This window comes from Siphateles boraxobius, unplaced genomic scaffold (genome assembly GCF_051911475.1).
Source record: "Siphateles boraxobius isolate OS27281-9 unplaced genomic scaffold, OSU_SipBor_1 77, whole genome shotgun sequence".
NCBI lineage: Eukaryota > Metazoa > Chordata > Actinopteri > Cypriniformes > Leuciscidae > Siphateles > Siphateles boraxobius.
The window spans coordinates 20,216,149-20,231,631 of NW_027509205.1; the positions used below are offsets into that span (position 1 = coordinate 20,216,149).

Sequence of the window (15,483 nt, forward strand, 5' to 3'; positions counted from 1 at the left end):
TAAATGTTAAGCTCCTCAATTTCACTGATCATTAGTTGAAAAGGACAAAAAATAAATTTTCTAAGACATTCAGGCCCTATTTTTGTATTTTGTTGAAAGTGCCAGCAAACAGAACCTGGAAACCGATGAGACGTTTCTTTTGAACAGCTGCAGCCGATGATTCCCAGAAACATAATGACAGATACATCACAGCTATCCAATTACATGATCACTTGATGCGCTTGGCAAATTAGAAAATTATTTACCATGCCTGATGTTTGTTTTTGATGTCAGACTCGTTTCACATTAGGATGCCTGTTACGGCACACTATAATCTCAAATTACTGTTCCTCACAAGTGTTCAGAGTGAGCATGAAGCTAACATGAATCTGCTTCAAATGTTCAAAGACCACAAACCAGCCCTGCTGCTTTTCTTCAATCAAGCATGTTTAATAGCGATCCAGCAGCTGTGAATGAATGTAGTTAGCTAGTAGCTGTCAGGAAGGGCTTTATATGAATAATGTTGAGTTGTGTGTCAAAGCCTCTTTGTTTGGTTTAGAGACTCAACCTCCTCCAGTGAAGCAGACGGCATCCTTTCGGATCAAGAACGCCAAATGCTACCTACACCCGAAGCATAAGGGGAGAGCAGAGGACAACGGCAGACAGATCGGGCCAGGTCAGAGGTCATAGGGCCCAGGAAATGAAGGGTACCATATCATTTTGATGGTCCCTGTAATGGAATAAGGTCGTAGTAGAGGGAGTTGCATTCGTGTTTTGCTACGTAAACAATGATAATTGGGACATTAAAGAGATAGTTGCCCAAAAATTTTAATTCTGAAAACGTACCCTCATGTCGTTTCTAAACCATTAAGACTTTTGTTAATCTTTGAAACACAAATTAAGACATAAAAAGTCCAGGTAACCAAAAAATGTTCTGATGCATCAAAATTAAGTGATGTATCACAAGAATAAAATGTCTGCTAATGGGATAAGAAAAATAAACTTTAAATCACTGTAAAATGTAATTAGTTGAGTTCACTTAGAAAACTTGTAGAAACTCATTGCCTTAAGTTTAGCAAGTAAATTAGCTCATCATTTTTGAGTTGATAAAACTTGAGCACTGGTAATATTATGATCAACGTCTTATAGGTTTGAAATAACATGAAGGTGAGAAAATTAACTATTTCTTTAAATCTCACACATTCTAAAATCCATGCAATATATTTAAAAATGGTTAATGACTTGTTGACATAATCTATTAACAATGTCACTCCAAAATTTGAAACTCTGACATTTAAATGCCCTTTTTGTGAATAATAACTTGATTTGTAGGTGGTCAACCATGCAACAACTGCCTGGTCACATTTGTTAACCTAAAGTGTGACTCGTCTAAGAAGTCGAAAGGTCGTCGAGCGCGTAACCCATCAAGCAAAGAGGTCACACGCATCACTCTGGAGCTGGAGGCCGAGGTCAAGCCAGGGGACACCACCGGTGAGTCTCACATCCTCGCCTAAAATAAACACCTCTGCAAAAAAAAAAAGATTTTCTTCCACAGTCTTGTTTTCCAGTACAAATATCTAAACATTCTTAAAGGCACAATATGTAGTTTTTCGCCAGTAGAGGTCGCCTATTCAAAACTAAGGCGTATGTTGCTAGATTGAGCATGGAATCATGGGAGTTGTTGTTTTCACCCCGCAACCGGTGGAAAATAATCAGATGGGACTCGGGCAGAAATAATATTCATAGCTGAGATTATTAACGTTACTGTAGTATGAAGCAGAGCTGGAGTGATTGCTGATGTGAGACGAGCGCGAGTTACAGCTCGAGAGCAGCAGAGCTTTTATTACGCCACAGATGTTGTTTCGGCTTCTTCAGGTCAAGCGTATGTGGGGTAACAGCGATGTTTTATCATTTACATTTGTCTGTTGAAAATTATGTTATAACATTACTCTGTGCGTTCGCGCGCTGGCTGCTATGAGACCCTTGTTGCACACTGCAGCGAGCTAGATCGACATTGGAATATTATATTAATAAATGCTGGATGGCTTGTATTGCTAAATGTGCATGCAATTCATTTTAAAACATTGTATGATGGAGAAAACGCTGCATTACTGTTACTAAAAATAGTGTTGACACTTGACAAAATAGTATTGTCTCTGAGGCATGGTAAAAACATGCTACTCTTGGAAAATCAAGAAAACAAGCAATTAAAACAATAAGACTAAAAGTGTTGAGATATATAACAATTATTCGTTTTCTGTCTATAAATGTATCCAAACAGTTGTTCCCTTGTCTAATAAAACATATATTAAAGTGCCTTTGGTGTTTTCATGGTTTCTGCAAAATAAAAAAATTCGGAAATCGAGGGTAACGTGGGTATGATGTCAAATAGGCAACGCAAGGACGCAAGTCTGTGTCCTGGTTAAAATTGCTTAAATCTCTGGATTTAAACATTTTTGGAAACATCTAAGATAATGTAAATACACAAGTCAACCAAATATATAACACTGTTACATCTAGTGGTTTTTGGAGATTTTAATCCAAAAATCATACATATTATGCCTTTAAATCAAGATACATTTACTTGAGAAGAAAAATGACTTAAGATATTAAATCTTGTTTTTGGGGAACAAAAATTCAACATTAAGTGACTAAAGCATAAAGTCACTTAATTTGTGTAAATTTCTCAGAAAACAAGACTCACTATCTTCAGTAATTTTCCACCTCATGTAAATGTATCTTTTATGACAATTTTTTGATATTTGTACTGGAAAACAAGACAAAAATACTGAGGAAGACCATCATTTTTTTCAGTGTACAGACCACTGTACAGGATGGACGAATTGCACGGCATTTTAAGTCATGACGTTCATCTTGTTGTCCTGTAGGGAGCTGTAACATGATGTGTCAAAGGCAGCGCATGGAGCAGCAGATGAAGTCGTACATTAAAGCCCTGAAAAAATCCATTAACCAGGAGCGTTTCCTCATCCGTGTGGCTGGGTTGGAGTACGAGGTTGCGCAGAAGCTCCCGCAGGCTGCACTGAGACAGGAGAACTGCGGACCGGGCCGAGAGAAAGACAGCGGCCGCTGTGGTAAGAACGGAAGAGTGAGTGGGGCCTGTTAGTCATGAACCCCTTGAATAATGCAAGGGCTTCCTATTGCCCAAAAAGTAGAGCATGGCGCCTGCTACGCCAAAGTCATGGGTTTGATTCCCAGGGAATTAAATGTAAATGTATAGCTTGAATGCAGAGTTGCATTGGATAAAAGCGCTGCCGCCTGCCAAATTTATAAATATAGATGTAAGGGTGATCATAAAACATCCCAGCAAGCAATTTTGCATTTTTAAGATGTCTGATAGCCGTCCAAACACAGCCCAGACATCAAAAAACAAGGTTATTAGACGCCTTTTAAACGCAAAATTGCTTGCTTGTTATACTATAAACAGATAAGAAGGAGCAAGAGCATCTACTAGAGATAGACACTCAAGATGGTTTGAGACTTGCATGGATATTAGGGATGTAACAATACCCTCATGTCACGATTTGATATCACAATACTGATCTCACGATAGGATATTATTGCAATACTCCAACACATATGATAAAAGGTTCACAAAAAATATAGTTGTTGATTAAAATACTAAATTTTGGTATTACATTGTGGAAGTAAATGAATAGGCTTGGACTTAGTGCTGGTAACCCAATGCACAGGACAATAGTGACACCAGAATAACTGACTAAACTGACTAACGCAAAGTTTAGCTTACTAGTAAATACTTACAAGAATTTGATTATTTTACATTGATTGCTTGAAACTGCAGGCTTTGTTTTATTATTATTATTGAACAAAGATCCCAGGGGATACATGTAACACAAAAAAAAGACAGGATAAGAAACTCGAGGTAGAGCAAGGCAATAAAGTATATTTTCAAACAAGATACAGTAAACAGAGACAGTCTACAAAAATGTATTTATTAAACATTCAAAGCAATTGAAATTAAACATTCAATACATGAATTTGAAACTACAGGGTCTTCAGAGTTAAAAAGTCAATTTCAGAGTCCTCACTGCTGCCCCCTGCTGGCTGCTCTCTCTCAGTCAGATGTTTGCCTGGGTCATACTACCATGGTGAGCAGGAGCGCTGCGTCCACTGCCCACCTGGAACCTTTCAGGAGCGTGAAGGTCAGCTTGCCTGTGACCTTTGCCCTGGAGGAGACCGCCATGGTCCACCAGGGGCCCGCAACATCACGTCATGTGCAGGTAACCAGCCTCAATCCATGTGCCTTCTACTTGCTAATGGATGTGTTAAACTAAAACTATGTGTCGATTAATTGTATTTGTTTATTTGTTGTCTTCATTTGAAAATGTCCTCCTTTCTTTTATTTTCTCATGGAATGCTGTCCATGCATAAATTGTATCGTATGATAAATCCACTATTGTAAAACCATGAAGTACTTTTCTTGAAGTAACTTTGTTCTGTTTCTCTTTCTCTTTTTTACAACAAAAATGAACCATCACTGAACTTACTTAAGCTGCACTATGACACTTTTTTCTTCTAGAAACAAACTTTGTTGCATTATTTTCCTGTTATCTCTGTAAAGCTGCTTTGAAACAATCTGTATTGTAAAAAGCACCATATAAATAAAGGTGACTTGACTTGAGGCAAGGACCTTTTTATTAATAATAGATACACAATATATATTTAATGGTGATATGTGTGTGTATATTGAGAATTATATCAATCAATGGTATCTGTAATTGTGTGATACAATCTGTTCATGTGGAGAAAATCAAAAGGTAAAAAAGTAATTTTGGTCTTTTTATAGGTCAATGTCCACCAGGGTATTTCTCCAGCGATGGGTTCAAGCCCTGTCAGTCGTGTCCCCTGGGAACGTACCAGCCCGACCCAGGACGAACTCTCTGTTTCCCCTGTGGAGGCGGGCTCGGTACCAAAAAAGAGGGTGCCAGCTCCTTCAATGACTGTGAGGTCAAAGGTCAGGCATTTTGACACATTCACATCAAGCTAAACAGTGAGCATAAAACCTACTGTAATATATTAATGAAGTTTGGAGCAAAACATGGTGTACAATTTTTAGTTAAAGAGGTAGGCAATGTTTTCTTATAAACACTGTTTGTATACTGGTTGAAACCCTTGTCTACGGATGCCCAGTAGTGCACAAGACAATAAAATTTAAAAAAGCAAATATAAGTTAACAACACCACGGAATCAAGTCCCAACACGACGTAATCAAGTCACAACACGACGGAATCAAGTCACATCACAACGGAATCAAGTCACAACACGACGGAATCAAGTCACAACACAACGGAATCAAGCCACAATACAATGGAATTAAGCACGGCGGAATCAAGTCACAACACGATGGAATCAAGTCACATCACAACGGAATCAAACCACAATACAATGGAATTAAGCACGGCGGAATCAAGTCACAACACGATGGAATCAAGTCACAACACAATGGAAACAAGTCACAACACGATGGAATCAAGCCACAACACAACGGAATTAAGTCACAACACAACGGAATCAAACCACAACACAACGGAATCAAGCCACAATACAATGGAAACATGCACGGCGGAATCAAGTCACAACACGATGGAATCAAGTCACAACACAATGGAAACAAGTCACAACACGATGGAATCAAGCCACAACACAATGGAAAAAAGTCACAACACAACGGAATCAAACCACAACACAACGGAATCAAGCCACAATACAATGGAAACATGCACGGCGGAATCAAGTCACAACACGATGGAATCAAGTCACAACACAATGGAAACAAGTCACAACACGATGGAATCAAGCCACAACACAATGGAAAAAAGTCACAGTACAATGCAATCAAGCCACAACACAACGGAAACAAGCCTCAACACAATAGAATCAAGTCACAACACGATGGAATCAAGTCACAACGGAATCAAGCCACAACACAATGGAATCAAGTCACTCAACACGATGGAATCAAGTCACGATGGAATCAAGTCACAACCGAATCAAGCCACAACACAACGGAAACAAGTCACAAATCAATAAAATCAAGTCACAACATAATTGAATCTAGTCACTCACAACACAATTGAATAAATTCACAACGGAATCATGCCACAACTCAATAGAATCAAGTCACAATACAATGCAATCAAGCCACAACACAATGGAATCAAGCCACAAGGATTTAATCTCCTTGAATCTGAGCTTGATTCTGTTGTGTTTGTAGTGCATATCACATCAAATGCACACATTTGCTGGTGAAAACATACCTCTTTATTGTTCCCTATTGCCAACATACACATCCCCTTTCCTTTCTCTCTTGCTCCCCGTAATGGTCACTATCCTACAGTGTTGTTTACTTATTTTTGTTTCATTGTGTTGTGCACTACTGGGCCACCGTACTCTTCACATCCTGATAGCAATCAATAATAGAAGTCGTCTAAAGATTAAAAAAAAAAAAGGTTCTTCTGTAGAAGTCTCACTAGCTTGCTATAGCTAGCCTCCGAAGTTGCCTACCCTATATATATAAATATATATGTATATAGTTTTTTTTTTCAGTTTTGGATCAAGCTAAACTGAAAATGAGAAATGTTGCCTTTGGCAAATGACTGAAATAAACTAAGTTTTAAAATACTACATTTTTATTGTATTTTATTATATTTTTGTTTACTAGTTTTTGTTATTGTTAACTATAATATCCCTGGTTAACACCAAATTAATTTGGGGTATGTTTGTGTGTAGATTTGTAAGAGAAAATAGTTTAGGTTTTACGTTGCATACACACCAGCAATGAATGTTTGACTCACAAAATCATATAAAACATGCAGAAGTGTTTTCCTCAAGTGTAATAAGTTCAGATATTGATTAGACCATAAAAACTGGACAAATGAAGTCTTACATTTACTAAAATTTTACTCTTGTAGTCCATGTGTGTGTGAGGGGAAACTTCATGCTAAATCAGCCCATGTTGTATGTGTGTGTAGTGTTGTGTTCTCCAGGTCATTATTATAACACCTCAGTTCATCGTTGCATCCGCTGTCCTCATGGAACCTACCAGGCTGAGTTCAGACAGAATTACTGCATCTCCTGCCCTGGAAACACCACCACAGACTTTGATGGGGCCATCAGCGTCTCTCAATGCAAGAGTGAGTCCGTTAATCCTAAAGCACAAGTGTGGACTTCTTATCTGTCCCTTATCACTATACAAGTTGATTGAAAATCTGGAAGTAAAACCAACATCAGATCAACAAATGGCATTTTGAGTGAAATTATGTGTTTTGTCATTGGGATCCTCATTTTAAATCCCATAACTGCAGCATTAGTTAATTTGGTTATAGAATCAAGTAAATTCGGTTATAGAATATGGTTTACTGTGTATATGCATCACTAAAAGGTGAAGTGTCAACTGAATTTATCTGAAGTACATGGCCATATATTTACTTGTTAAAGGGGCTATAGGTACGAATTATCATGTATTTGTATGAAATTTTAAAAAAGAGATTTGCTGGCTGCAGTTCACTTCACAGCCACCGGTGTCGCTAATAACAAGGGTTTCTTAATTTTACATATAATCCTTTTAAATAACTATAATTATTTTTTAACTAATAGGATTAATTGGTCAAAATTCTTACTATCGGTTAACAAATTTGCCAGTTAATTATATGCATCCTTAGTTTGTCAAAGTGCTATAAAGGACACACATCTAATTTTGGCACTTGGACTGATGCTTTGCTGTGTTTATGTGATCTGAAGTTCCCTTTCGTCCTGGGAACTCCAACGTGTCACGCTAGGGAGACCAATTGCCTTCAAGTGAATTAAAACGAGCCAATGAAAATTGGCATGCAAGATTTGCATTCCGCGACCCGCCTACCAGCGCGGGTATAAAAGGCGGAAGTAAACATTGCTTAATGCTCTTAGCTTCGGAGCCGACCGATTGTGTCCTCTCTGAGTGAGTGAGCTTTAAGATTGTATTTTTCTTACGGCTACGAGTCTGCTGTTTCGGGAGGGGATCTCTCTGTGTTGGTGAGATGGCGTTTCAGCGACCGCGCTGTTCCTGTCTACCGGATGCGTCTATATGCTGTTAATTCAAAAGCTGTTTTCACAGCTGGTAAACGGTTGAGTGCGCACAGCGGGCTTGCAGTTTCCCCGCTGTGTTGCCGCGTTGGGTCCCTGTGTGCTTCAGCACGATAGAGAGAGTACTTTCTTCCTGAAAGAGCAACACGAGTGAAGATTGCGTCCTTTTCAGGATGACGTTTCACTCGTGTGTTTCTGGATGCGATCGTTTCCTGTCCTTATTTGACGGCCACGTTCAATGTTTCACATGCCTAATCAGTGTGTGAGACTACGTTCGTGGGTGGTTCATGTTCTCTCAGGAGTGCATGACCACGTCGGCACGTTGTTCGTCTCCCCTTTCTCGTAAAGGCTTGAGCCGCTCAGCGTGCCGTGTGCCGTTGAGCGCCGGCTGACAGCACGGGTTGTCACGGCAACCCAGCGCGCGTCATTTGGCGCTCAAGATGCGCGGTCAAGATCAAGACTCGCGTGCCTCTATGAGGTGAGTCCCTTTGCTTATTTCCCGATCTAGTTTCTCTTCTGGTGCACCAGAGGAGGGCTACTTTGGCGAATAACATTGGTGATCTGAGGGTTTCAGTGAGCACGAACCACTCAGTCCTCTAGCGCATCGCAAACATGCTGAGACTGTGTTCTTGGGTGGTTTATGCTTTCTTATGAGAGCATGACCACGTCGGCACGTTGTTCGCCTTGCCTGAAGGCTTGAGTGCCCAGCATGCCGTGTGTCATCGAAGCGATGGCCACGTTCACTATCTTGCATGCCTGGTTGACGGCCATGATCACTGTTTCACATGCCTAATCAGTGCGTTGAGACTGCGTTCGTGGGTGGTTCATGTTCTCTCAGGAGTGCATGACTACGTCGGCACGTTGCTCGTCTCCCCTTTCTCGTAAAGGCTTGAGCCGCTCAGCGTGCCGTGTGCCGTCGAGGCTTTTGGATGGTATTCTGGTCCTTCTCATGAGGGACCAAGCATTTCATTCGGGGCCCCAGGGAGGTTAGATGTCGATCGCTACATCGGAGAGAGAGCTGTTATACTCTGAAAATGATGCTGAGTTCCCACTATAATGGTGTGTTCTCATGCTGAAGATTCAGACTTAACAGCCACACTTTCCTGGACTGTTCTAAAGTGCCTGGATGTGTGTGAAGAATTTTGGCAGTATGGAAGCATTTTGGTATTTTGGTGACCCAAAAGTTTGAGCAGTCCACTTCCTCTGTGTCGTTCACGGCCCCCAGCGCTCAGATGGCAGTGACGGCTACGACCTTGTCACTCTCGTCTCTCGCTGGGATAGGGAAACCAGGACTCGATGTCCCTCGTTTCCCCTCACGGTCGAGACTGGCAGTATAATAAGACCAGTTTCCTCCGTCCGAGAGGGTCAGAATGGCAGTGCGTGCCGCCCCCGAGCTGCACCACTCCCGTTCCCCTCTCCCCAGCTTGCAGATAGCAGTGACGCAGCCTTGGCTGCGTCGCTCCGGTCTGCAGCTGGGCCCGGAGGCGCAGAGACCAGGACACGAGGAGTCAGGGCCTCGTTCTTCGTCTTTCCCCCTCCCTTCGCCACCAGGCAGCCCGCAGCAGAATGCCCACGGGCCTTCTCTGTCGTCTGCCCACAGGTGGAAGCAGGTTGGTGTCAAGTTAAAACGCCCAGACCCCGCTCTTGGTCGCTACAATGCCACCAGAGCCAGGTCCCTGCCTTCCACCTTGCTGCCCCTCCGCGGGTACGCCGGTGGTTCAGGTGGGTTTGTTGAGACCGTATCTGGAAGCCTGGCTAAAAAAAAAAAAAAAAACGCTTCCGGGCACCATTCGGTTCGGCTATGCAATTTAGTTTGCACGCCGGCCTCCCAAGTTCAGGGGCGTCGAAGGACGCGATCGAGCCGGTCCCTCTTGCCGAGATGAGGTCCGGGTTTTACAGCACCTACTTCATTGTACCCAACAAAGGCGGTGGGTTACGGCCAATCCTGGACCTGCGAGTTTTGAATCGGGCCCTGCACACACTCCCGTTCAAAAAGCTCATGCAGAAGCGCATTTTCGAATGGATCTGTCCCCAGGATTGGTTTGCAGCGATTGACCTGAAGGACGCGTACTTTCACGTCTCGATTCTCCCTCGACACAGACCGTTTCTTCGGTTTGCTTTCGACGGTCGAGCGTATCAGTACAAGGTCCTACCCTTCGGGCTGGCCCTGTCGCCTCGTGTCTTCACGAAAGTCGCGGAGGCGGCCATTGTTCCCATGAGAGAACAAGGCGTTCGCATTCTCAACTATCTCGACGACTGGCTCATTCTAGCTCACTCGTGAGATGTGTTGTGCGATCACAGGGACATGGTGCTCCGGCACCTCAGCCGGTTGGGGCTTCAGGTTGACTGGGACAAGAGAAAAGTCTGCCCCGTGCAGAGGATCTCTTATCTCGGTATGGAGCTGGACTCGGTCGCCCAGACTGCGTGCCTCACGGAGGAGCACGTCCAGTCAGTGCTCACCTGCCTCAGGTCCTTTCGAGGCAGGACAGCGGTTCCACTGAAACAATTTCAGAGGCTCCTGGGGCATATGGCAGCCGCAGTAACGCCGCTCGGCCTGTTACATATGAGACCGCTTCAGCGCCTGCTTTACGATCGAGTCCCGAGGTGGGCGTGGCACAGCGGCACGTTCCGGGTCAAATTGACCCCGCACTGTCGCCAAACCTTCTCCCCGTGGTCAGATCCTGCGTTTCTACGGGCCGGAGTGCCCCTAGTCCAGGTTTCCAGGCATGCTGTGGTTTTCACGGATGCCTCTTCCACCGGGTGGGCGGCCACGTACAAAGGGCATGCAGTTTCAGGTCTGTGGACGGGGCCTCAACTGCATTGGCACATCAACTGCCTAGAGTTGCAAGCAGTACGTCTAGCCCTGCGTCGCCTCAAGGGGTTTCTCAGACACAGGCACGAACTGGTCCGTACGGACAGCACTCCGACCGCTGCGTATATCAACCATCAAGGTGGTCTACGCTCCCGTCGCATGTCGCGACTCGCCTCCCACCTCCTCCTATGGAGTCAGAAGCATCTGAGGTCGCTTCGTGCCGTTCTCATTCCAGGGGAGCTCAACTGTGTGGCAGACGAGCTCTCGCGTTTGCCTCCCCTGCCAGGAGAATGGCGACTCCATCCCCAGGCGGTCCAGCTGATTTGGAGTGTCTTTGGAGCCGCACAGGTAGATCTGTTTGTGTCTCCAGACACGACCCATTGCCAGTGGTTTTACTCCCTGACCGAGGGTACCCTCGGCACGGACGCCCTGGCTCACAGCTGGCCCCGGGACCTTCAGTGAGCCTTCTTGCACAGACTCTGTGCAAGGTCAGGGAGGACGAGGAGCAGGTCCTTCTAGTGACGCCGTATTGGCCCACCAGGACTTGGTTCACGGAACTCATGCTCCTCGCGACAGCCCCTCCTTGGCCGATTCCTCTGAGGAAGGACCTTCTTTCTCAGAGACGGGGCACTCTATGGCACCCGCGTCCAGACCTCTGGAAACTCCATGTCTGGTCCCTGGACGGGACCCGGAGGTTCTAAGTGGTCTACCACAGGCAGTGGTAGACACCATCACTTCCGCTAGGGCCCCCTCTACGAGGCACCTCTACGCGTTGAAGTGGAACCTGTTCGTCGATTGGGGTTGCTCCCGTCAGGAGGACCCCCGGACTTAACCGATCGTTGTCGTGCTTTCCTTCCTGCAGGATGGGTTGGAGCGGAGGCTGTCCCCCTCCACCCTCAAAGTGTATGTCGCCGCAATAGCCGCGCATCACGATGCAGTGGAAGGTAAGTCCCTGGGGAAGCACGCCTGGTCATCATTAAATCCACCTCGTGTTTTGCACTCTGTACCCTCTTGGGACCTAGCTCTGGTACTTAGAGCTCTTCAAAGTCCCTCCTTTCAGCCTTTGCTGACAGTAGAGCTTAATATCCTGTCCATTAAGATAGCGCTCCTGTTAGCATTGGCCTCCTTCAAGAGAGTCGGGGATCTGCAGGCTTTTTCGGTCGACGAATCGTGCCTAGAGTTCTGACCTGGCCTTTCTCACGTTGTGTTGAGACCCCGGCTCGGATATGTGCCCGAGGTTCCTACCACTCCCTTCGTGGACCAGTTAGTGAACCTGCAAGCGCTGCCCCAGGAGGAGGCAGACCCAGCCCTGGCTTTTCTCTGTCCCGTCCGTGCCCTGCGGGTTTATATTGACAGAACGCAAAGCTTCAGAACCTCAGATCAGCTCTTTGTCTGTTACGGAGGCCAGCAGAAGGGGAAGGCCGTCTCCAAGCAGAGGTTAGCCCAATGGTTAGTGGATGCTATCACCCGAGCATATGAGTCTCTGGGTGAGCCTTGTCCTCCCAGGTTGCGCGCTCACTCCACTAGAGGTGTTACGCTTCCTGGGCTTTGGCTCAAGGCGCCTCGCTGACAGACATCTGTAGAGCTGCGGGCTGGGCGACACCGAACACGTTCGCTAGGTTCTATAGCCTTCGTGTGGAACCTGTTTCCTCCCGAGTTCTGGCTACAGCCAGTGGGTCGAGGGAATAGGTTGTGTCGGCTTGCTACGCCACTCCGCCTCGCAGCGGATACGTGCGTTCCTTGCTCCGTTGGCGCCCTACGTTGGTGAGCCTCATGAGTTCCCCCTTCACCCCTCGGTGCTGGGCGTGGCAGACCGCCCGGCACCAGGTCTGCTACCTCTAGTAAGGAGTTGCTAGTAGACTGGGTGCTCCAGTGGTTTCTATTGTGACCCATGATGCCACGTGCAGTTCAGCCGTGTCTTCCCCTTGACGGACTTGTTCGTCGTCCCTGTTGAGTACGCTCCCACTTCCCCTGGATTGGGACTACCTCAGGGACTGCCATATGTTTCACTATTCCTTCGGGCTTGTACATATGTGTATTCCTGGCCTTCCTCAGTCAGGCTGGGGCTTCCGCAGCGTTCCCTTCTCTCTTGAGGGAACGCTTTCCCAGTGTTATCCAATATCCACTGTGCGGGTCTTGCGGAACAGCAGTGTGTTTCCCGTGCTAGCTCCCGCAACTTATTTCAAGAAACTGCTGCAGGGTAGCTTTGCCGGGCGCTGGAAGGGGCCAGCACCATGGCGTTTTATTAGGGATCCCAATTCGTCAGGGATCTCCCCCGACGACATGTCGGAGTTCCCAGGACGAAAGGGAACGTCTCGGCTACGTATGTAACCCTCGTTCCCTGAGTACAGGGAACGGAGACGTGTCGTCTCTTCGCCATGTTGCTGTACCTTCGCGGAGGACTGGACACCGTTCGGCTCCTCAGCGAAAAGCATTGCGCAATGTTTATTTCCGCCTTTTATACCCGCGCTGGTAGGCGGATCGCGGAATGCAAATCCTGCATGCCAATTTTCATTGGCTCGTTTTAATTCACGCGGAGGCAATTGGTCTCCCTAGCGTGATCCCAATTCGTCAGGGAACTCCCCCGACGACACGTCTCCATTCCCTGTACTCAGGAAACGAGGGTTACATACGTAACCGAGACGATTTCCGTACAGGCTCAGTGTCTATCATATGGTTCTGTTGAAATTCAAGTCACAAAAGAAATGTTTTAAACTCATCATGCTCTTGAAATAAACATTGAAATACCAGGGAATATAAACCATTCCAAGCATTTAAGGAATAAAAAGTATAGCCACCATATCGGTATCGGCCGATATATGTTCATTTTTAATGTTATCGTTATCAGGCCGATAAGAAAATTTGGCCGATATATTCAAGCCGATAAATAATGGAGTATTTCCTTCAGCTGAGACACTTCAGATGCGACAGATTCGCCATGATGGTTTTGAATTTCTTGAAATATGATTGGAATCATTTAAAAAAAAGGAAAATACACTTAAATACAACATGTGCAGCACAAGTCTGTGATATAGGCGGGAAAAAAATTATAATTAGAACATCAAAATTGTGTGCCATGGATTTTAATGGTGAGACTTTTAGTTTTGTAATCAGGCTCTCAAAAATTATATAAAAATTTGGATTTAGATTTTTGGCCATAATATATAGGTTATCAGCTTTCAAATATAAAGAATTATTGGTATCGGTATCAGCCAAAATGTTCATATCGGTGCATCTCTAATAAAAAGTTACCAGGTCTATTACTATACTGTGAAGCAGCTTTGATACAATCTGTATTGTGAAAAGCGCTATATAAATATATTTGACTTGACTTGACTTGACTATTAAAGTCATGTAAATGTTCTTAATGAGAAATTTACTGTAACGTGATCTTTTTGTTTGTTTGTTGGTGTGTTCAGATCGGGAATGTGGGGGTGAAATAGGCGAGTTCATCGGATACATAGAGTCCCCAAACTATCCAGGAAACTACCCAGCCAATGTAGAGTGTGTCTGGACCATCAACCCTCCACACAAACGCAAGATTTTGATCGTGGTCCCAGAGATCTTCCTCCCATCTGAGGATGAGTGCGGAGACGTCCTAGTCATGAGGAAGAACTGTACGTTTTTGTTATTTCCCAGGTTTAGCCTGCATTAGTGCATTAGTGCCTGCACACTTTTTCTGTGACGTTGGTTACGGAAGTATTTTTTCCATTCATTTTCCCCATAGAGATTTTAAATGTGTTTGTAAAAGCATTATGAGCTAAGATCCAAACCAACCAAATTCAACCAAAGAATCAACATTACTAACTTTTATTTGAAGCAAAAAAAGTATTTGAAAACTGGGCAAAAAGACAAAAGTACAAGACTGCGAACTTAACAGCTTTAATGAAGGATAGAACTACAATTCCAATGATGCATTGCGAATGATAAAAACATTTATAAGTTTTGAGAGTGTATCAACACTGACTTGATTGTCATTTGTGGTGCTTCATGGGAGTAGGTGGAGCTAAAAACTTTTGGCAAGATTTGCTTGCCACAAATTTCTGATTGGTGGAATTTTCTTAACAGCATTATGGGTAATGTACATTATTAGACATTGTAAGAGATGGAAGACTTTATGCCTCTGAAAACCATCAAGAAATACTCAAGGTTAGTTTTGTGACTAGTGAAGCCTGATTTGGCAGTAACAGTAATGAACATGTGTTTATTCTTTATTCAAAACCCTTAAGTAGTGTTTAGGGTTGCTGCAAGTAGTGTTCATTTTGTTAACGGAATCTATTACGACCTTTTTTCCATGACTGAGACGATGAGGAGACAAGACCAACATCATTAAACGATAAATGACTATATCAACATGCAATATCACTTTACCAAAAACTCTTCGTTTTGGTCGAGAAAATATTACAGACTAAAGCCTCTATGAGCTTTCATGCTTGCAGTCAGTTTAATGAAGAATGTTTTATCTATCACCTTGCCTTTAATTATCGAGATGCTCCTTGATTTAGAGGGCTTAAATTGCATCCGTGCCCATTCAATGTTATCGGTTAACTTACCCAATAACCGATTAGTGCAGGCTACTGTTGTACTCATGG

General features: G+C 44.3%; 1 protein-coding gene across 7 annotated transcripts in view; it reads left to right on the forward strand.

Annotated features, from left to right (window-relative positions):
• The window catches only part of scube3 (signal peptide, CUB domain, EGF-like 3), a 167,101-nt gene that overhangs the window by 144,883 nt on the left and 6,735 nt on the right, over positions 1-15,483 (forward strand). For all 7 annotated transcript variants that reach the window (XM_077218590.1, XM_077218589.1, XM_077218591.1 and 4 more), the window contains 7 exons: positions 539-655; positions 1,312-1,470; positions 2,868-3,071; positions 4,077-4,238; positions 4,805-4,972; positions 6,990-7,151; positions 14,311-14,508. In XM_077218590.1, the coding sequence (XP_077074705.1) occupies positions 539-655; positions 1,312-1,470; positions 2,868-3,071; positions 4,077-4,238; positions 4,805-4,972; positions 6,990-7,151; positions 14,311-14,508 (1,170 nt within the window). The remainder of the gene's footprint in view (positions 1-538; positions 656-1,311; positions 1,471-2,867; positions 3,072-4,076; positions 4,239-4,804; positions 4,973-6,989; positions 7,152-14,310; positions 14,509-15,483) is intronic.